At 55.1% G+C, this 20133-nt stretch overlaps 3 protein-coding genes across 6 annotated transcripts in view; 2 read left to right on the forward strand and 1 right to left on the reverse strand.

Annotated features, from left to right (window-relative positions):
• Positions 1 to 5189, reverse strand: part of arhgef49 (Rho guanine nucleotide exchange factor 49) — a 15379-nt gene extending 10190 nt beyond the window's left edge. Inside the window, exon 1 of one of the 2 annotated variants that reach the window (XM_086147556.1) lies at positions 4973 to 5189. The gene's annotated coding sequence lies outside the window, so the exon portion shown is untranslated. Of the gene's footprint in view, positions 1 to 816; positions 845 to 4972 lie in introns of those variants that run through there. The other variant, XM_086147557.1, reaches the window with a different exon arrangement.
• A 1795-nt stretch (positions 5190 to 6984) lies between these two features.
• On the forward strand, positions 6985 to 9898 carry eaf2 (ELL associated factor 2). 3 transcript variants are annotated; one of them, XR_015106241.1, is made up of 6 exons: positions 6985 to 7139; positions 7898 to 7992; positions 8323 to 8459; positions 8543 to 9045; positions 9114 to 9686; positions 9774 to 9898. XR_015106241.1 is itself a non-coding variant. In XM_086147563.1 (6 exons), the coding sequence occupies exons 1-6, from the start codon at positions 7037 to 7039 to the stop codon at positions 9155 to 9157; spliced, it is 780 nt and encodes a 259-aa protein (XP_086003689.1). In that variant the 5' UTR covers positions 6985 to 7036; the 3' UTR covers positions 9158 to 9742. The 3 variants fall into 3 exon arrangements, 2 of the variants coding, with proteins under 2 accessions (XP_086003689.1, XP_086003688.1); XM_086147563.1 differs by lacking the exon at positions 9774 to 9898 and having other exon boundaries at positions 8543 to 8724; positions 8827 to 9045; positions 9114 to 9742; XM_086147562.1 differs by lacking the exon at positions 9774 to 9898 and having other exon boundaries at positions 9114 to 9742.
• Positions 9899 to 10357: 459 nt separating this feature from the next.
• Positions 10358 to 20126, forward strand: cyp27a3 (cytochrome P450 family 27 subfamily A member 3). Its single transcript, XM_086147571.1, has 10 exons — positions 10358 to 10385; positions 10903 to 11366; positions 12640 to 12830; positions 14679 to 14878; positions 15780 to 15977; positions 16096 to 16259; positions 17342 to 17508; positions 18006 to 18087; positions 18176 to 18379; positions 19496 to 20126. The coding sequence occupies exons 2-10, from the start codon at positions 11106 to 11108 to the stop codon at positions 19616 to 19618; spliced, it is 1590 nt and encodes a 529-aa protein (XP_086003697.1). The 5' UTR covers positions 10358 to 10385; positions 10903 to 11105; the 3' UTR covers positions 19619 to 20126.
• Positions 20127 to 20133: the final 7 nt, after the last annotated feature.

The raw sequence follows: 20133 nt of genomic DNA on the forward strand, positions 1-20133 counted from the left end.
ATACTGAGATCAAAGACTGTCAGATCAAAGATGATCATAGATGAAGAGATCAAACAGGAAGATTAGACCTTTAGATGGACCTCAGATCATCTCCATGTCTGGAGACCTTCACACGTGGACCTTCACAAAAGACCTTCACACACGCCTTGTGCACCCTTCCATCATGCACAGTGAACACACACACACACCTGATCTTAACTCAACTGATTCTTGTAACCAATATCCTTCTGATCACCTGATAGATCACACACACCCACACACTCACACACACTCACACACACACACACACACACACACCACAGGAACATGAAAGCATGGAGCAACCAGGTATTTATCCGCCTGAACAATGGATCTTCAGGTGTGTGTGTGTGTGTGTGTGTGTGTAAATACCCCGGGGCTACAGGATGAACATCTGACAGACCGACACAAACACGGGGCTCCAGAAGGTCAGGGAGGCACGAGGAGGACCTGCAGGTCAGGACGGAGCCTCCAGCTCCACCTCCTCCTGGTGAAGAGGAGGTCTGACCAGGAGAACACGACACCCTGAGCTGGTGGATCACCTGACACCTCCTGTCCTCCCCACTCTGCTCCTCCATCAATTATTGAGTCGCATCTCCTCCACCTCCACCTCCACCCACCAGCAGGTCCTCCATGACCAGGACAACGGCAGCCAGCAGAGCACATGCTCCCCTCCCTCGTCCCTCCAGCCCACCTCCATGAATGGAGGAGGCCACCCCCACCTTCTCCACCTTCTCCACCCCCACCTTCTCCACCTTCTCCGCCCGACAGGAGGAACCTCCACATCCGTCTACTCACCGCGGCGGCGGCGCTCAGTGTGTCATCGGCTCGGCGGGCAGCCTCTCCTCTCCGCCTGCTAAGAGTGTGTGTGTGTGTGTGTGTGTGTGTGTGTGTGTGTGTGTGTGTGAGCCTCCTCGCTGGCTATTGTTAAAGGGGCGGGAGCCACACTGAGCATGCTCCAACCTGAACGGCCCTCCACGTTGGCATGGCAACCGGGAAGCGGCTGTGGAGTTGTGGGGTGTTTTCTGTTGTGTCTGGCGCACACACACACACACACACACACACACACACACACACACACACCACACACACACAGACTGGGTCTCTGTCGGTTCTCGCCACATTCTCCTGCCTGTATCTTCTGTGAGAACATCCCTGGGTTCTCCTCTTCTGGGTTCTCAAAGAGCCGTGGAGAAGGTTCTCCAAGGTTTCTCCAAAGGTTCTACAAAATCTGGCAACACAAGGAGGTCCACGGTAGTTCTGGGGCTCAGGGGGGCTCCGGCGGTCCAAGTCCTGGTTTACTAACCATCGGACAAAGTGGAAACAGACATGAAGATCCCATCGACTTAAGGTTGCATCTCAGGACGTTCCTTCATGATCTGAAGCTGAGAAGTTCTGCTTCTCATACCTTTGTCAAATCCAGTCGTTCCACAAGCTGAGGCACAAGGCTAGGCTAACAGACCATAGACTGTCATTCACTGTGCTAAGCTAACCAGCTGTAGCAACGGCTTTCTGTCTTCCAGAGGTCACCTTCTGCCTCCAGGGTCAGGGGCAGATAGCTCCTTCTTGCCTGCTCCTCTCAGGAACACCTGGATTATTCATGAGGTTCAATCATTCAAAGATGCCTCCAGGACAGACCTTCTGGGGAGCACAGGAGAGGAATGGGTGGTCTTCATCTTAGCGGAGGAGGAGTTCCATCTGTCCAGATGTTCAGCATGGTTCCTCCAGCCCGCTGACCAGGATGGAGCAGAACCCACGCCCAGATACCACCTCATGTTAGCGGACAGCTAGCTAGCCTAGCGACTAGCCTCAGATCTCGGACCACCGGTCGGACATATTGATCCATGATGGGAACGGGTCACTGATCAATCGGTTGATCGACCAATCGATGGGGGGTTTAATGGCGAGTCCTGATGGAGGGTCATCGGGGGGGCGGACCATACCATTTACACCATGGGGGGGGAGAAGCTTCCAGAACTCTGCTCGTCATGTCCTGGAGGTCATCATGGAACCAGAGGTTCCTCAGACCCCATGGACCCACCTGATGGTCACCTTCTCATCATGGTCTTCAGCAATCACACACACACACACATCTATTCCACACTCAATTAGTAACTAGTCTCGTGACCCACTGCTGTGTGTGTGCGCGTGTGTGTGTGTGTGTGTGTGTCTGTGTGTGTGTGTGTGTGTGTGTGTGTGTGTGTGTGTGTGTGTGTGTGTGTGTGACCCACATTCCTCCATGGGTCAAGAATGTGGTGCAAACATTCCAGGGCAGGAGGTCCACCTTCCACGCAGTGAGGTCATCAGGGTCTAGAGTGGAGCCTTCTAGAAGGTTCTGCAGTGAGGGTGCTAGAAGGTTCCTGTCCTCAGACGCCCAGCAGATGCTGGATCTAATGGATGCTGGTCTGGAGCTGGACCAGGTCCACCATGATCCATTATTTAATTTTCCATCTGCTGCCAGAAGAGAAGGAGGACTGGACCTCCATGGAGCTCTTATGTAAAGAGACACACTGACCCATATCCTGTGTGTGTGTGTGTGTGTGTGTGTGTGTGTGTGTCTATGTGTGTGTGTGTGTGTGTGTGTGCGTGTGTCTATGTGTGCAACTGTGTGCGCGTATGTGCAAATGTGGTTGTGTGTGTGCAAGTGTGTGAGTTTCTGCATTTGTGTATGTGTGTGTGTGTGTGTGAGTGTATGTACCTGCTCATGTGTGCGTGTGTGTATGCGCACTTGTGTGTGAGTTTCTGCATGTGTGTGTGCGTGTAAATGGTAAGTGTGTGTTTGTGTGTGCATGTGAGTGCATGTGTTTATGTGCATGTCTGCATTTGTGTGTGTGTGTGTGTGTCTATCCATGCCTGTGTGTGTGTGTGTCTCCAGCACTAATGGAGACCCATCATTCCACTGTGTGTGTGTGTGTGTGTGTGTGTGTGTGCATGTGTTTGTGTGCATGTCTGCATTTGTGTGTCTATGTCTATGCATGCGTGTGTGTGTGTGTGTGTGTGTGTGTGTGTGTGTGTGTGTCTCCAGCACTAATGGAGACCCATCATCCCAGTGTGTGTGTGTGTGTGGTTGTGAGTGCGTGTGTGTGTGTGTGTGTCTATGCATGCCTGTGTGTGTTTATGTGTGTGTGTGTGTGTGTGTGTGTTTGCATGTGTGTGTGTGTATGTCTGAATTCATGTGTGTATGTCTATGCATGCCTGTGTGTGTGTGTGTGTGTGTGTGTGTGTGTGTGTGTGTGTGTGTGTGTGGAGGTCAGGCTGGTGTCTGTTCTGCTGGATCAGTTGTGACCAGAGTCCTGCTGGAGGTTCATCTCAGACCTTCATCTCATCTTCATCCCAGGTCCCAGAGGAGAGCATCAGCTGTGTCTCCTCAGGATGAGAAGATCCCAGGACCTCTTCACCCTCCTCATCTGCACATCAATGGCCATTGTGGAGGAGAAGAGCCCTCAGGCCGGAGCTGAGGAGGCCTCTCTGAGGAAGCACCTCCATCTGGAGGGGCGGCAGGGCGGCAGGGAGCTGGAGGAGGTCCAGAGAAGGAGCAGAGGAACCTCCTGGCCTCCTTGGAGAACCGGCAGCACTGGTGGAGCTCCGGAGCTCTCAGCAGCTCCTTGTGTTTTCACAGCAGCAGAATCCACAGAGTCAGGAGGTCCGTGGTCCAGACCAGGTGGTCATGGACCAAACCAGTGCAGACTGACACACACACACACACACACACACACCTGGACCTTCAGAAGCTTCTCTGGGATCCACAAGGAACGAGTCCAAACAGCGAGGCAGGACATGTGAAGATGGATGAAGGTCCAGGGTGAAGAGCCTCCACCTCCACTGGGGTTTCAGCAGTAAGCCACACAACTCCATCAATCCATCGATGGATCGATCAATAACCAACTGCATCTCCTCGTCCAGGTCTGATGGACGAGGACCTGCGTCTCCTGCCTGACAGGATCTGAAGGACACCAGAGATGATCTTCAGATTCTCGGGGGGGGGGGGGTTGGACCTTCAGCCTTCAGCCTTCAGCCTTCGTCCTCCACGACAGGAATGTCACCTTCATTCCATCCAGGAGACACGGAGGAACGACGGTGAAGGTTCTTCACCTTCCCTCAATCATCTCATGTTTCTGCAGCCCTCAGATCCAAACAGGACCTTCTGACCGATGACATCGTTATTACGTCACCATTCACCCGTTGTTACACGTCACACTGTTATAACAATGTTATTACACTGATATTACACTCTTACTTCACTGCCACGCACTTATTAGTGTTATTACACAGTTGTAACACGCTATTACAGTGTTATTACACTGTTATTACAGTGTTATTAGTGTTGTAACACGCTATTACAGTGTTTTGAAATCTGCTTTTTAACTCCATCACGGTTCAAGACGACCTCTGGACGTGTCCTGATGTCCTGACCATCTCAAGAAGCTTCACTCTCACAGCTGCCCCGACAGGAGGTCCACCCTGGGACCTTCAGCGAACAGGACAGAACCTTCTAGAGGCTTCTATCTTCAACACTCATCTATTCATCCTGCGGGACCAGAAGGTGTGAGGGGCTCCAGGAGGACCAGGATGGAGAGCCAGGGGAGGAGGAGCAGGTGCGACCGCGGGTCACGTAACACACACACGCACACACACACACACACGCACACCATTCATCAGCAGCAGCGGTGACATGAAACAGAATCATTCTGCGCCTGCGCTCAGTGACGTCACTCTGATCGCCCATCGATTATTTAACGATCGATCGGTTCAAATATTACCGGAAAGCCAGAACGCGCACACACACACACACACACACACACACACATACACACACACATACACACACACACACATTCACAGACTCACGCGGTTCCGGTCATGCCGAAGGTGATGTGAAGCGGTGTGTGTGTGTGTGTGTGTGTGTGTGTGTGTGTGTGTGTGTGTGTGTGTGTGTTTGCGTGTGTGTGCTCACCGGGACCCTCAGCGCTCCGGTACCTCCATCCCTCCCGGGCTTCCGGTGGGGCTCGAATCCGCACGTGGACCCCCCCCCACCCAGAACCGGCGGGATCGGGCCGCAGCTCACGCACGCTCCTAGAGTCCTCGCACGTCCCGGAGCGCGCCCGCCGTGCACGATCCGCCGGAAGATCCCGGATGCACGACCTCTTTTCTTTTGCGCCGTTCGTGTTGGATACGGTGCCGCCTTCACGGACGCCTCGGAAATCTGCGTGTCCGTCCTCGTCACACGCTCACACACGCACGGTTCGGATTGCTAATTGGCGTTTTGGACCGGAAGTCCCGCTGGAGGACGCCGTGCTGGATCCGGGGAGGGGCGGGGGGGGGGGGGGGGTGAAGGTGCTTCCCGTGCGTTCATGTGCGCGGCGGCGTGCACGCAAACACACGCCTGCATCTCGAGTGTCTGTTTTCCCGCGGCACCTGAAGGCAGCACGACACCGGACAAACGCTCTCACTCCGCTCCTGATTGGCCCGCATGACACACACACACACACACACACACACACACACACACACACACACACACACACACACTCACACACACACACACACACACACACACATTGAAAGCTTTCATTCCTTCGTTACCATCGTAATAATCAGCTTTAGGTGTTCAGACACATTGATTAGGGTTAATGATGAGCTCAGCACCGATCAGGTCATTTGATGGGAAACTTGATCAGCTGAAGTATTGATTAGAGATCTGATCGGATCCCAAAGAGGTTTCCAGATCTCCAACCACCATCGTCCCGCTGAGTTTAGGGCTTCATCCTCCACAGCAGCTAATTAAGTATGTGTGTGTGTGTGTGTGTGTGTGTGTGGAGGTGGGGGGTCCTTCATCTGAGAGGATTCCTGAGGGGGTGAAGGGGGGGCAGATTATCTCTCAGCCTTGGTTCCTTCCACTCTCACAGTCTGGAGGACACTATTGTGACTCCACTGTTGTGAACTTGGGATTGTTGCCTGGAGACATCACACACACACACACACACACACACACACACACATACACACACTCACACACTCACACACTGTTTACCTCCCCCCTACACACTCTCTTAGCTTAGGTTTCCCTCTCAGCCGGTGGATTCACCCGTCCATCTTTTTCCACCACCGGACTTTCATTAACCCCCTGTGACCTTTAACCCCTGGGGGCGGGCGCCGCTCATTAGCACTCTTGTTGTCTGAACACCTTCATACAATAAGTGTGTGATGATACAGTTCAGTCTGCTTTTCAGTTCTAAGCCCTGACACACACACACACACACACACACACACACACACACACTCCGCTGCCCTCGGGGGGGCGGCGAGCTGCACGCGATGCCCCCTCGGCGAGCGCCGTAACAAAGTGGCGATGGCACTGGTCTAATCTGCACATCCCACTTGTTGCAGCAGATGGTCCAGATTAACAGGAGTTAACCCCAGAAAGGAAACCAGATTATTTTCACTGCAGGGAGGGGGGGCTAGTGTCCCGATCAATAATCTATACATCCATCCAGATCACCTGTACTCCTCTGTGAGGGCCGCAGGACTCCTGGGGAACCTGAACCTGCAGCCGCTCCCTTATTCTCTGGTGGGCTTCAGACCTCCTCCTCCATGTTCTCCTCATGTTTTCTCCATGACTTACAATCAATGAATTTAAAAGGTGATTTCTTGCAATCAAACTGATAAGTGAAATGTGTTTCTGACATTCTTCCTTTATTCCTCATTGATTGACTCATCCCTTCTTTTTATTGCATTTCCAAAACAACCTATTATGTTTGAAACATCTTTATGCTTCTTCCAAAATTCCAATAATCGATCAGATAAATACTTGGATCGATCTCGGCTCTGACCACCGGCCTGCCCAGTCATGACGCACTTTTGATCGACAGGCGTCGAGCCAATCAGCGTGGAGGTTGGTTTAACCGTCCAATCAGAGCGAAGGCGGGGGCGGGGCTCTGCGAGTCAGTCGGAACTCTGCCATATATGGTCATCGCGTAGAAGGCGAGGAGCCCAAAGTTTCGATCCCACAGAACTCAGGATGAATGGAACCGCGTTCTCCAACTTCGACAACCAGGAACACGTCTTGAAACTCGGGGAGACGTTCGAGAAGCACCCCCGGAGCGCCTTCCACACGGTGCGATGTGAGTTCCCCGCGTTCCGGTCCCTTTCTGCCCCTCTTTTCTCCCCTTTCCCCTCCTCTTCTGCCGTCGCTCGCCGTAAGCTAGCAGCGACATGCTAGCTGCGTTAGCCCGCCGGCCCGGAGGCGGTGTTCGCGAGCTCCGCCCGCGCGGCGGAAAAACGGTCTTTTACACATTAATTCATGTTGAAAGCGTGAATCGGCGTGTCCTCCCGGCGCCAGGATTCTTCCTCAAACATTGGACGGGTGTCACAGCTGTCAACCTGCTAGCAGCTGTTAGCCGATGTTAGCTGCGAGAGCACTGGCGCCATCTTGTGGCGGAAACCTGCCAGTGCCCCGGATGTACCTGCTAGGATGAAGCCGCTAGGATGAAGCCTGCTAGGATGAAGCCTGCAAGGATGAAGCCTGCAAGGATGAAGCCTGCTAGGATGAAGCCTGCTAGGATGAAGCCTGCTAGGATGAAGCCTGCTAGGATGAAGCTGCTAGGATGAAGCCTGCTAGGATGAAGCTGCTAGGATGAAGCCTGCTAGGATGAAGCCTGCTAGGATGAAGCTGCTAGGATGAAGCCTGCTAGGATGAAGCTGCTAGGATGAAGCCTGCTAGGATGAAGCCTGCTAGGATGAAGCCTGCTAGGATGAAGCCTGCTAGGATGAAGCTGCTAGGATGAAGCCTGCTAGGATGAAGCCTGCTAGGATAAAGTCCAGGTCTGTGGATGTGCTCCCTCCTTCTCTTTCTCCTCATCATCTTCCTCCTCCTCCTCAGATGACTTCAAGCCGGCTTCCATCGACACCGCCTGCGAGGGGGAGCTGGAGGTTGGCAAGGGGGAGCAGGTCACCATCACCTTACCCAACTTGGAGGTGAGTGTCTGGACCTCCATCTCCAAAGGAGACGCTGAGATGTAATGATTGTCAGTGTCTCTGGCGGAGGAGAAAGAGGGGATGTTTGGTCAGATGTTCTATCAGGACAAAATGGACCGAAGCGTCCGAGAGGTCCGAGGGCCTCTGGCCTGCTGCGCCTCAGAGGAACGTCAGCGGTTTGGCCCAAATAAGTCTGGAGGGGCTTGAGTTGGAGTGTGAAGGTACTGGAGGGAGGTCCTCGCGGTCCCTCAAAGGAGAAGGGTTCCCCATGGAGTTTGGAGGAGGTCTTGGACGTCTATGTCAGACCGTCTTGTCCCCCGTATCTTCTAGGGTTCCAGCACGCCGGTGACGGTCTTCAAGGGCTCCAAGAGGCCCTACATGAAGGAGTGCATCCTCATCGTCAACCACGACACCGGCGAGTACCGTCTGGAGAAGCTCAGCAGCAACATCGCCGTGAAGAAGACCAGGCGGGTGGCCCCAGATGTTTGCCCTCAGGCCTCGCGGCAGGGAACACCCGAGTAACGCCAGGTTCCTGGGTTCCTCCCCTCAGGGCCGAGGGCAGCAGTAAGATCCACTCCCGGCTGGAGCAGCAGACCAGCCGTCTGGGCCAGCAGCCTCAGCGGGCCGGCCAGAGCTCCGGCCAGAGCTCCGGCAAGACCTCGTCCAGCTCCAAAGGTTCTCCTCCGAAGGACAAGACCTCTCCGGCGTCCCCCATGGACGACATCGAAAGAGGTGAGGGCCTTCGTGGCGGCGGTCCTGGTCCGTCCCGGTCCGTCCAGGTCCTGGTCCGTCCCGGTCCGTCCAGGTCCACCCTGACCCACCTTCTCCCCGCAGAGCTGATGGCCGAGGCCCGGGTGATGGACCAGATGAGCAGCGACAGCTCCTCCAACTCCAACAGCTCCTCGTCCTCCAGCAGCGAGGACAGCTCCAGCAGCAGCGAGTCGGAGGACGAGCGCCGCGCCCGCGCCCCGCCCCCCCCGGCCCCGGCCAATCACAGCATGCCCGTCCTGGACGCCCGCCCTCAGGAACATGGAGGCCTCATGAACACGCTCAGTGAGTCTTCTGTGCAGGGTGGCCCTCCGGGTTCTTCTCCCGGTGACCCGTGTTCTCCTGTGTTGCAGAGAACGACCTCCAGCTGAGCGAGTCGGGCAGCGAAAGCGACTGAAGCCCGGCGGACCACCTTCTGACTCGCTCCTCCTGCTTCTTCTCCGGCTCTCTACCTTCTCCAACATGATGTTCTCCGGTCGCTGGGACGCCGGCGAGGAGCTCCCGTTCCTCGTTTCCTTCTTCTGTGAGAACGAGCCGGACCGGAGGGACGGTCCTCCTCCTCCTCCTCCTTCGACCGTCACCCAGGACCTCGGTCCCGCCTGGTAACGGATCTCCGGCCGATCCCCCTGGACCTGGTTGACCTCAGACGGAGGAACGTCCGCGTGAACCCGAGCTCCTCCTCCTGAAGGGGCGGGGCTTATCCCCCTCCAGCTTTAAACCTGCGATACTTGAATCCCATTATTTATATTTCAGAATTGAGCGACAGGAAGTGGTTAATATATTCTTGGAGATGATTGGAGGAGCAGCTCGGCCAGGCCGCTCTGGTTTTCAGCGCCACCATGTGAGTCTTAACACGGCGTGCCTTCCCCCCCGCCGCCGCCGCGGCTCTTCAGACGCCAGTTCCACGTAGCTCGAAGCAGGAAGTGGTTTGTAAACTTCAAAAGAGTATTTTCTTTGTAGATAAATAAAGATTTTACTTGTTCTCGCCTTTTAGTGGGGCTTTTACTGTGAAGGTTTGCCTTGAATGTGGGCGGGGCTTGTGGATGACCGTCGTCCGAGCGACCCGGGATCGCTCGCCATCTCGAGGAGGCGCTTCCTGCCGCCGGGAGATCCTGAGAACACCTTCGCTCCACCAGAGGGCACCAACCCCTGGAAGGTCCTGAAGCACCGGAAGGTAACGGGAGATGTTTCCAAACGGCGGTTTGTGCCCGAGCGGCGTCCTTAGCCCCGCCCCCTCCGTAGACCCCGCCCCCCCTCGGCCTCATGTGACGTGTCAGGTCCGGGTTCCGGGCCGGGGTCGGACCCCGTCCTCCTGCAGGAAGAACATGTCTGAGCCACCGGCGGTGGAGGCCTCAGGAGGAGACCATCGCAGAAGGTTGATGGACATCATCCAGGGAGATGGTGTTCCAGTGGAAGGATCTGCACTCGCAGTCTTTGAATCATTGATCTAAGAAGGACCTCCATCTGCTCCGAGTGTCCTCCTGTGGTTAAAGGGTGACCCGTCGCGCGCTCTGAAGTCCAAACTGAAGTCCACCTTCACACACACACACCTGGGACGTCCTGCAGCCTTCAGCTGCTCTTTGGTTCCTCCGGTGGAGACGCACCTCACCTGTCCTGGGCAGCAGGTGAGGAACACTGTCTGGCTCATGCTAAGAGCGGAGCAGCTACACACATGTTTATTCATGTCACTAAACCGGTAACACACACACACACACACACACAGGCACCATCCCAGTGCAGGAGAAGTCTGGTGTGCAAGCAGGTGACGCCCTGAATCTGCTGCTCTTACAGCCTGAAGGTTAATATGTAATAGAATGATTACACACACACACACACACACACACACACATGCGGAAGCATGCTTTGTGTTCATGTCATATTTCCATAGGTTCTCCTCACACACCTGTCTTATGCTTATGAGCCATGACCTGCATACCTTACGTAGTATGAGTAGGCGTGTATGTGTGTGTGTGTGTGTGTGTGTGTGTTGAGTGAAAATCACACTTGGATTTCATCCAGTTGTGGGTCGTGTGTGTGTGTGTGTACAGTGAAACATTGTGGTTTCACTTAGTTTGTGCGTGTGCGGAGTGAAATTGACACTTGGGTTTTATCCAAGTGTGTGTGTGTGTGTGTGTGTTCTAGGAGACACTTTCCACCCCCTCAGGACATCGTCACTCTTGGGTTCTATCCAGTTCGTTGTGTGTGTGTGTGTGTGTGTGTGTGTGTGTGTGTGTGTGTGTGTGTGTGTTGGGTAAAGTCCGGATCTGCACGGCTCGCCTCGCACACGCAGTGGAGCAGACGCCGCTTCCCGGCGTGTCCTCACAGGGGCGGCTCTTCGGGACAGAATGCTCCGCAGATCTTGCTCCAGCCTCGGCGTGAGGCGGCTGCCTGCGGCCGCGGGGCTCCGGCGGGTGGCCGCGGCACCGGGAGCGGACGTGGCACCGGAGGTCCGGTGGGGCGTCGACCGGCGCGCCGCGTCCTCCGGCGGCTCGGCGGCGGTGGGAGTCAAGGCCCGGGCCATGGAGGAGCTGGGCGGCCCGGGGCTCCTCACCACCCTCTACTGGCTCTTCGTCAAGGGCTACTTCCAGACCACGCAGCAGATGCAGGTAGGGGACCGGGACCGGGACCGGGACCGGAAGTCCGCGGCGGATCGTCGCTGCGACCCGAATGCATGTCGCGACTGTCCGCGTGTTTGTGCGTGTTTTTCTGACGTTTCCTCCTCCAACAGCAGATCCCGCGTGGACTCCGGTGATCGTTCAATAACCTGATCGGTTCCGGTTTATCCAGACCCGTGTTCGTGTCTGTGGAGCGTTCTGTAACCAGAACCTTCTCACCAGGTTCTCACCAGAGAAGTTCCTCTGGTCCCGTTAGTCCCGGTGGTCCCGGTACCCGACCGAGCCCCGCTGCCCCCTCCCTGATCCCGGTCTCCGGTCAGATCTTGTCCCCTCGAATGTTCACAAGCGTTCAGGTCTGCGTCCTCACACGAGCCTGCCCGGGTCGCCATGGTAACGCCATCGCCGGTCCCACCGGTGCAGAACACCGATGGTTCTCCACATCTGAAACATCCGGACCCGGTCCTGAGGAACGTGAGGAGACCTCCATGTTGTGGGGAACAGGATCTCCACCCTGTGGTTGAAACGTGGCTGAGATGTTGGTCAGGTCACCATGTTCTCCTGAAGTTCTGGACCAGGTCTTTCCAGACCGAGGAACAACGTGGGTCAGCGGCCACATGTTCTCCTCCGCTGGCTCTGGTTTGTCTGATGACAGCTGGAGGACCAGGATGACCCCGGCAGATCCCACGTCCTGGTCAACGTTTAACCAGACGTGAGGTCAGATGAGTACTCCAGGCCAGACCTCCGCAGGACTTCTGTTTGTTCACCGTGGAACGAAGTTCTCCTTCAGAACTGGTGCAGACCAGTCACAGGACTGGACTGTGGTTAGCACTCAGGCTAAAGCTAACGGACTGTCCCTGGGAGAGGTTCCTCCGAGGTCACGCTTCTTAAATAAGAGGCGGTAAGTGGAATTAGAGGTTCTGAACATGAAATGAGTGGTAGTTTAGATGTTCTAAACGCCTGTAAATGTAGAGAGCTAGTAACAACTAGGACTGATATGTTTATCAGCCATTAATAACGCCTGCACTCCAGTCCAATGAGGTACAGAGAAGCTCAATCTCACTGTTGTCCCCTTTATTAATGTCCAATCCCGTGAGGACTCGTAGGTTCTGCCAGGGTTCTGCGGTTCCTGCAGGTTCCACAAACTCGGTTGTTCCTTCAGCAGACCTGCCAGATTGAACGTTCCCGTGTGGTCCCATACCTACGGCAGTGACCGAGAGCAGGCGAAGGTCTGATCTGTGGTTTCCGCCGTCGGCTCTGGTTCTAGATCGAGCACAGTAAGATCTACGGGCCCCTGTGGAAGTCCAAGTACGGCCCCCTGGTGGTCGTCAACGTGGCCAGCGCCGAGCTGATCGAGCAGGTCCTCCGGCAGGAGGGGAGACACCCGGTCCGGACCGACATGCCCCACTGGAGGGGCTACAGGGAGCTGAGGAGCCACTCCAACGGACCTCTCACCGAGTAAGTTCTCTGCATCTCTGTCTCTGAACCAGAACCAGGTCTGTTCACATGCACAGGGAGTTCGGCTCTGGTTGAACATCGTACTTCCGGCTTACGTAAAGGTAAACAACTGGACCTCTGGACACGAGGACCAGGTCCAGATGCGAGTGCTCGACACGGTGCTCGAGGAGCTGCAAGGATTCATGAGGTCATCGGAGCGATGGCTTGTGAGAAGGAGCTGCTCCTGGTCTCCTGGTGCTCTGCACCTCCTTTCAGAGAGGAGAACCGGTCGTGTCCTGGTGTGCAGGGCCAGCAGTGATGTTCTTCGCAAGGACCCCGGAGGAGGAGGTCCTGGATAGAGGACAGTTTGGTGTCCAAGGTTCACTTCAGTCCTGATGGTCCGTTCCAGTGTACTCCTGTTCGATGGCTGAACGAAACCAGAAGGTCATGGAGGTGCAGAGAACAGACTGGGCCATTGCAGTGTAGAGCCGGACCAGCGGCTCCTGAGGCAGGTTGGACTTCCTGAGCTGGTGCAGAAAGGACATGCTCTTTTGGGCCTTTTCACACCATCCAGTGAGATGATGGACCCTGTAAACCTGCAGGTTCCTGCCAGTCCACAGTACTGTTCAGTATGGTCCTCCTCAAGTCATCTCCACAGTCTAGTGCGGTTTCAGCTCCAGGTTGTTTGGACTGCACCGGAGGTGCTGGAGCTCCCGCCTGGATGCAGACCCGTCACCGTCTCCGATGAGACCGATGACCATCGTGTTGTTTGAGAACTTCAGGATCTTGACAGATGGTCCTCTGAGGTGCAGTCATTGGTGTAGAAGTGCAGTTGGGGGAGTAGACAACCCTGGGGGCACCAACGCTGATTGTCAGGGGTTTGATGTGGACTGTCCCAGCTTCCCTTGCTGCCTCCTGTCTGTCAAGAGGTTGGAGATCCACTGACAGGTGAAGGCTGGGACAGTTTGGTGCAGAGGACTTCATAGTGATGGTGGTGAATGCCAAACTGAGGTCCATGAGCAGAATCCTTGTATAGATCCCTGGGGAGTCTAGATGTTGGCTGCATCCTCCACCGACATTTGCTCGATTGGCAAACCGTAGGGGGTCCACAGGGGACCTGCGATGTCCTTCAGGCGGGACAACTCCAGCCACACAGATACAGGCAGTCATTTTGTTGTCCTTTCGGTGGGGGATTCCTCTGAGGCAGGAGGGGATTCCACAAAGCCCTGGGCCTGAAGCCTTCCTGCTCTTCTGTCTTTTGAAGAGCTGGCTCACGTCCTCCTCTTGGATCCTGCATGATGGTGATTTACACGTCTACATTGTTTCTTATCTGCTTCGAGTAGCTTTCTGAGTTTAGAGATGAACCAGGGTTTGTTGTTGTTGTTCTGCACTGACTTGTCCTGACAGTACTTGATCTGCCCTCGCCACCTCAGAAGAAAACCACAAGCCAACACATGCTCCGTCTCTGAACAGGAGTTCATCTGCTGAAACACAAGGCTGGTTCTGTTTGAGGTTTCTGGCAACCATCTCATGGATTGAAACGCGAAGATCACAAAGGAATGTTGGGTTGACCTCTCTGAGGCTGGGGCTCTGCCAGGAGAACATCTGTCTGGGTTTGAAATCAAAATGGACCTGTGAACCCTGGTGGAACCATCCTCACGAGGGTCCTCCAGGGTTCGGGTTCGGGTCGAGATGGGACTGCTGACGCCGGCGTGGCGGGTCTTCTCCCCCTGGGTAAGGTTTCAAATCTTTCTCCTCAAGGCTTGTTGCTGTGCAGAGGGAACATTTCCAGTGTGTACATGTGCAGAGAGGACCGATGCGCCCGCAGTTTCTGGAAGCTGATTGGCTCCGGTGACTTCCTGTCTGCAGGATGGGTCCCGAGTGGCAGCGAATCCGCAGCATCCTGAACCCCCGCATGCTGATCCCCAAACACGTCTCGTCCTACACCAACACCATCAACGCCGTGGTGACGGACTTCATAGACCGGTTGTCCATGCTGAGGGACAGGGGCGGCGGGGGGGTCCTGGTCAACAACCTGACAGAGGAGCTCTACAATTTTGCTTTTGAAGGTCAGCAAGGACGAACCACTGTGAGGAAGGGTAGGGTTCTTATCTCCTGAGACAGTCTGTGCCAGAAGAACACGAGAGGGTGCAGAAGCTGTGCTTTGTCTTGGACCAAGAGGTATTTCCAAGGCAAGATGTCCTCCTACGGGGACATTGTGTCTCCTCTCCTGTTGCAGCACTGGATAACATGGTGTCACATGTCATCAGCATCTCTTTGCTAACTTCTTAATGCTAACATCCCCATGTTAACATCCATGTTCTAGCATCCCTTTGCTATCATGCCATTGCTAACATCCCCATGTTAACATCCATGTTCTAGCATCCCTTTGCTAACATGCCACTGCTAACATCCCCATGTTAACATCCATGTTCTAGCATCCCTTTGCTAACATGCCATTGCTAACATCCCCATGTTAACATCAATGTTCTAGCATCCCTTTGCTAACATGCCATTGCTAACATCCTTGGTCTAGCATCCCTTTGCTAACATTCTAGTGCCAACATCTCCATGCTAATATCCCAGTGTTGACGTCCCTTTGCTAACATGCCATGGCTAACATTCTAAGATGTTCCCCTTAAGTCCACACAAGAGCTGCTAAGAAGTGCTATCAGCCCATCAGGGTTTACGGTGTGTCATTAAAGCCTCGGCCAATCCCGTGCCGCCATGTCACCCGCTGTGACATCATTAGTCTCAGGTTCAAGGCCGTTCCACGACCTTCAGCAGAGACCGTCGGTCCTCGGGTCGACAGGGTAGATGTTCCGCAAGGGTTTGAAGGTCCAACCGGTCGGTCGGTCAGGAGGTGGAACGGCAGAACTTAAGAACTCGGAGGGTTCCTCCTCCTCCGATGAGAACCCCCGTCAGGAGAAGACCTCCCTTGTAGTGACCCCCTTCTGTCGGTGACCCCAGGGATCTGCTCGGTTCTGTTCGAGACCCGGATGGGCTGCATAAATCAGGAGGTTCCGGAGGAGACCCGGAAGTTCATCTCGTCGGTGGGTGAGATGTTCCGCCTGTCCCAGCTTCTGATCCTGTTCCCCCGCCCCCTCTGGCCTCTGCTGCCCATCTGGAGGCGCTTCGTGGACATCTGGGATCATCTCTTCAAAGTCTGTGAGTCACCTTCCCGCTGGCCCCCGCGGGTCCACGGTTCGGGTCCAAGGTTGAAGGACTTCGTCTGGAGACCAGGGGTACGAGGAGGTGTGTGACGCCGTGCTTGTCCCGGGCGCAGCGGAGGAGCTGGTGCGCCGCAAGATCGAGGAGATCCAGAAGAAGGTGCGGGACAAGCGGGAGGTGGAAGGGGCCTACTTGACCCACCTGCTGCTCGGCGAGAAGATGACCCTGAGCGAGGTCCTGGGGAGCATCACGGAGCTGCTGCTGGCCGGAGTGGACACGGTGAGGAGCCTCGGACCGCCGGACCCTCCCTGGGGGGGGACGCCCGCGTGGATCCAGGATCTGTGGATCCGGGATCTGTGGATCCAGGATCTGTGCCCACAGACGGCGTCACCACGCCCAGCCTCTTCTCACCCCTCTGAAGGACGCCAGAGGTGGAGGAGGTGGTGGAGGAGGTGGTGGAGGTGGAGGCGTCAGGACGCTCTCTGTCTGCACAGACGTCCACTGGACGCTCGCTGGCTGGAAACTAAACTCTTTTATTTACTTATTACAGCTTTTAAATCACATCATTTAGAAGGAAAACATCACGTCCTCTTTTAGACGAGGACCTGTGTGTGTGTGTGTGTGTCTGTGTGTGTGTGTCTGTGTGTGTGTATATCCATGTGTGTGTGTTTTATCTGAATGTGTGTATGTGTGTTTTTTTATTTGTGCATATGTGTTGTTTTTTGGTTGTTTTTATGTGTGTGAATGTATATATTTGTGTGTGTGTTTCTTTGTGTATGTGTGTGTATTTGTGCGCATGTTTTTGTGTGGTTTTTTTCTGTTTATGTATGAGTGTATGGCCATGTGTGTGTTTATTTGTGAGTGTGGGTATGTGTGTGTGTGTGTGGTTCTTTTGCATGTTTTTATGTGTGAGTGTGTTTTTGTGTATGTGTGTTTCTTGTGCATGTTTCTATGTGTGAGTGTATATCTGTGTGTGTGATTATTTGTGAGTGTGTGTTTTATCTGTGCATGTGTGTTTGTGTGTTATTTTGGTTGTTTTTATGTGTGTTTTTTTTTTTTGTTTATGAGTGTATAGCCGTGTGTGTGTTTATTTGTGTGTGTGTGTGTGTGTGTGTGTGTTTCTTTTGCATGTTTTTATGTATGAGTGTATATCTGTGTGTGTGTTTTTGTGTGTGTGTTTTCTTTTGCATGTTTCAATGTGTGAGTGTATATCTGTGTGTGTGGTATTATATGTGTGTGTGTGTGTGTTTTATCTGTGCATGTGTGTCATTTTGGTTGTTTTTATGTGTGTTTTTGTGTTTATGTATGAGTGTATGTCCGTGTGTGTGTTTTTACTTGTGTTTCCTGTGTGTGTGTCTCAGACCTCCAACACCATCTCCTGGTCCTTGTACCGGCTGTCCCTCCAGCCTGAGATCCAGGATCAGCTCCACCAGGAGGTGTGGAGTGTGTGCGGCGGTCTGAAGATCCCCTCCAGCGAGGACCTGGCCCGCATGCCCTTCCTGAAGGCCGTCGTCAAGGAGACGCTCCGGTAACTCCGGTCGCCCCGAGGGACCCCCTTCTGGTCCGGGAGAGGTGTAGTCCTGTCAGTGCTCGGGGTTCACCGCTAGCTTCGGGGTGCAGAGCCGTCACACGGGAGTGATGATGTCATCCAGCTGTGGAACCGGACCCTGGACAGAAGGTCTGGACCAGAAGCACCGGGTCGGAGGAACACCCGCGAGGCAGGTCGCCCTGCCTTCGGAGAATCCTGGCGGCTCTGTTAGCACGTTAGCTTAGCAAGCAGAGGAAAGAGCCCGGGGGTGCGACGGTCGGCCCGGTGGACCCGCAGAACCTGGTCTGGGATCAACCCGTTGTTGATTTACCAGAAGATGTTCTCCTCGCGCTGATGGTCCTGCAGGAGGTCCAGGACGGAACGCAGAGTTCCTGAGGTTCAAGACAAACTGTCCCTGCGGAACAGGTCAACCATTGATTTTGTGTGTGTGTGTGTGTGTGTGTGTGTGTGTGTGTGTGTGTGTACACATGTTCCAGGCTGTACCCGGTTGTCCCAGGAAATGCCCGGGTCACCGTGGACGACGAGATCGTGGTAGGAGGCTATCTCTTCCCTAAGAAGGTGAGGAGTTCGTTCACGGGTCGGCCGGAGCCGGGTCTCGGTCTAGAACCTGACCCGGTTCTGGTCCGGACCCCCGTCTCCCCCGCAGACGCTGTTCCACCTGTGCCACTACTGCGTGTCCCACGACGAGTCGGTGTTCCCGGAGCCCGGACGCTTCCTGCCGCAGCGCTGGCTCCGCGGCGGCCGGCAGACCGAGCACCACCCCTTCGGTTCCGTGCCCTTCGGCTTCGGGATCCGGGCCTGTTTGGGCCGCCGGGTGGCCGAGCTGGAGATGTACCTGCTGCTGTCCAGGGTGAGGGCCGGGAGTGTGCCCGGGTACTGGTCCGTTCAGAGAGGAGACAAGGCGCTCCCTTCAGACCCATCAGATGATCTGGTCCAATGTGGTCTACGTCCGGTTGACCGTGGTTCAAATCTGGTCCACATCTGGTCCTAGAAGGTCCATATTTAGTCCAACATGGTCCACTTTTTGTAAACCATTGTTCAAATCTTGCCCACCTCTGGTCCACATGATCCACCTTTGGGTCCTTCTGGCTCAAACGTGGACTCTAACTTGTACTAGCAGTGGACCGGAGGCTGGATTGAAGAGTACTGACCGATGACATACTTCCCATACTACAATTACTATACTATTGGTACTATTACTAGTACTGAGGCTTTTGCTGAGAGGAGCAGTAAAGTCATCAGAGTAGAAGCGTTCCTCATCAGTACCACCAGCACCCCTACTGGACTTTATGTACCCTGTGTACTCTGTGTACCCCATGTACCCCGTGTACTCTGTGTACCCTGTGTACCCTGTGTACCCGTCTACCCCGTGTACCCTGTGCACCCCGTCTACCCCATGTACCCCATGTACCCCGTGTACCCTGTGTACCCCGTGAACCCCGTGTACCCCGTCTACCCTGTGTACCCCGTGTACCCTGTGTACCCCATCTACCCCATCTACCCTGTGTACCCCGTCTACTCTGTGTACCCCGTGTACCCTGTGTACCCCATCTACCCCATCTACCCTGTGCACCCCGTGTACCCCATGTACCCTGTGTACCCCGTCTACCCCATCTACCCTGTGTACCCCGTCTACCCTGTGTACCCCATCTACCCCATCTACCCTGTGTACCCCGTCTACCCTGTGTACCCCGTGTACCCTGTGTACCCCATCTACCCCATCTACCCTGTGCACCCCGTGTACCCCATGTACCCTGTGTACCCCATCTACCCTGTCTACCCCGTCTACCCCATGTACCCTGTATACCCCGTCTACCCCTTTTTTACTCCGTCTACCCCGTCTACCCTGTGTACCCTGTGTACTCTGTATCGTGATGGTGGGTCGTACCGGGCTGGTGGTCCTGAGTGTCTCCAGGAGCTTCCAAAGTATGATGGGATGTAAGTGTAGCTCTTGTCTGTGTCCCAGCTGATCCAGAGGTACGAGGTGAGGCCGGACCCCGCGGGGACCCGGGTGGAACCCATCACCAGAACCCTGCTGTGCCCGGCTCAGCCCATCAACCTGCGGTTCCTGGAGCGCCGCGCCCAGTAGGGGGCGCCAGCGCTGCCCTCTGACCTGCCGCCGGGACGTTCCACGTGGAACCCGGTTCTACTGTTTGGATTCCGTGGCTCCTCCTGGACTCCTCCCGGCTCCTCTTGGGTTTCTCTTTTGGAACCGGAACGAACCGGCAGAAGAATCCTCCGTCCGAAGGACCTCCTCCTGCGGGAGGTCCTGCTCCTCCAACAGAAGAGCCCCGCTCCCCCTGCAGGAGGTGCAAGGACCTCCTCCAGAAGACCCCTCGCCCTCTCCGGAGGTCCCCCTACCCGTCCCGCAGGAGCCGCCCGAGGTTACCATGTTTGTCGGGGACCCGAGCGAGCGTCCACAGAGGAGCTCCGACCCAAAGAGCAGCCGGAAGCGACACCAGGGGTTCCGGCGTGACCCCGTCCTGCGGAGGAGAAGCAGCTCCTGCAGGTCCCGGCCGGACCTGGACGGACGCTTCCTGTGAGGAGACATGTAGTCCCGCGCAAAGACAAGCCAAAAATAAAAGGTGACTCCAAAACCCTGCT

This window comes from Fistularia commersonii, chromosome 6 (genome assembly GCF_037954325.1).
Source record: "Fistularia commersonii isolate RoL2024-O1a breed Wild chromosome 6, RoL_Fcom_v1.0, whole genome shotgun sequence".
NCBI lineage: Eukaryota > Metazoa > Chordata > Actinopteri > Syngnathiformes > Fistulariidae > Fistularia > Fistularia commersonii.

What these genes read in the sequence shown, in the direction of transcription:
- cyp27a3 (XM_086147571.1), top strand. Translation starts at nt 11,106, where the DNA reads ATGCTCCGCAGATCTTGCTCCAGCCTCGGCGTGAGGCGGCTGCCTGCG. An exon ending in GTCGTCAAGGAGACGCTCCG is followed by an intron (nt 17,509 to 18,005) that starts GTAACTCCGGTC and finishes CACATGTTCCAG; the next exon opens with GCTGTACCCGGTTGTCCCAG. An exon ending in GCTATCTCTTCCCTAAGAAG is followed by an intron (nt 18,088 to 18,175) that starts GTGAGGAGTTCG and finishes TCTCCCCCGCAG; the next exon opens with ACGCTGTTCCACCTGTGCCA.
- eaf2 (XM_086147562.1), top strand. Translation starts at nt 7,037, where the DNA reads ATGAATGGAACCGCGTTCTCCAACTTCGACAACCAGGAACACGTCTTG. An exon ending in ATCGCCGTGAAGAAGACCAG is followed by an intron (nt 8,460 to 8,542) that starts GCGGGTGGCCCC and finishes TCCTCCCCTCAG; the next exon opens with GGCCGAGGGCAGCAGTAAGA. An exon ending in AGGCCTCATGAACACGCTCA is followed by an intron (nt 9,046 to 9,113) that starts GTGAGTCTTCTG and finishes CCTGTGTTGCAG; the next exon opens with AGAACGACCTCCAGCTGAGC.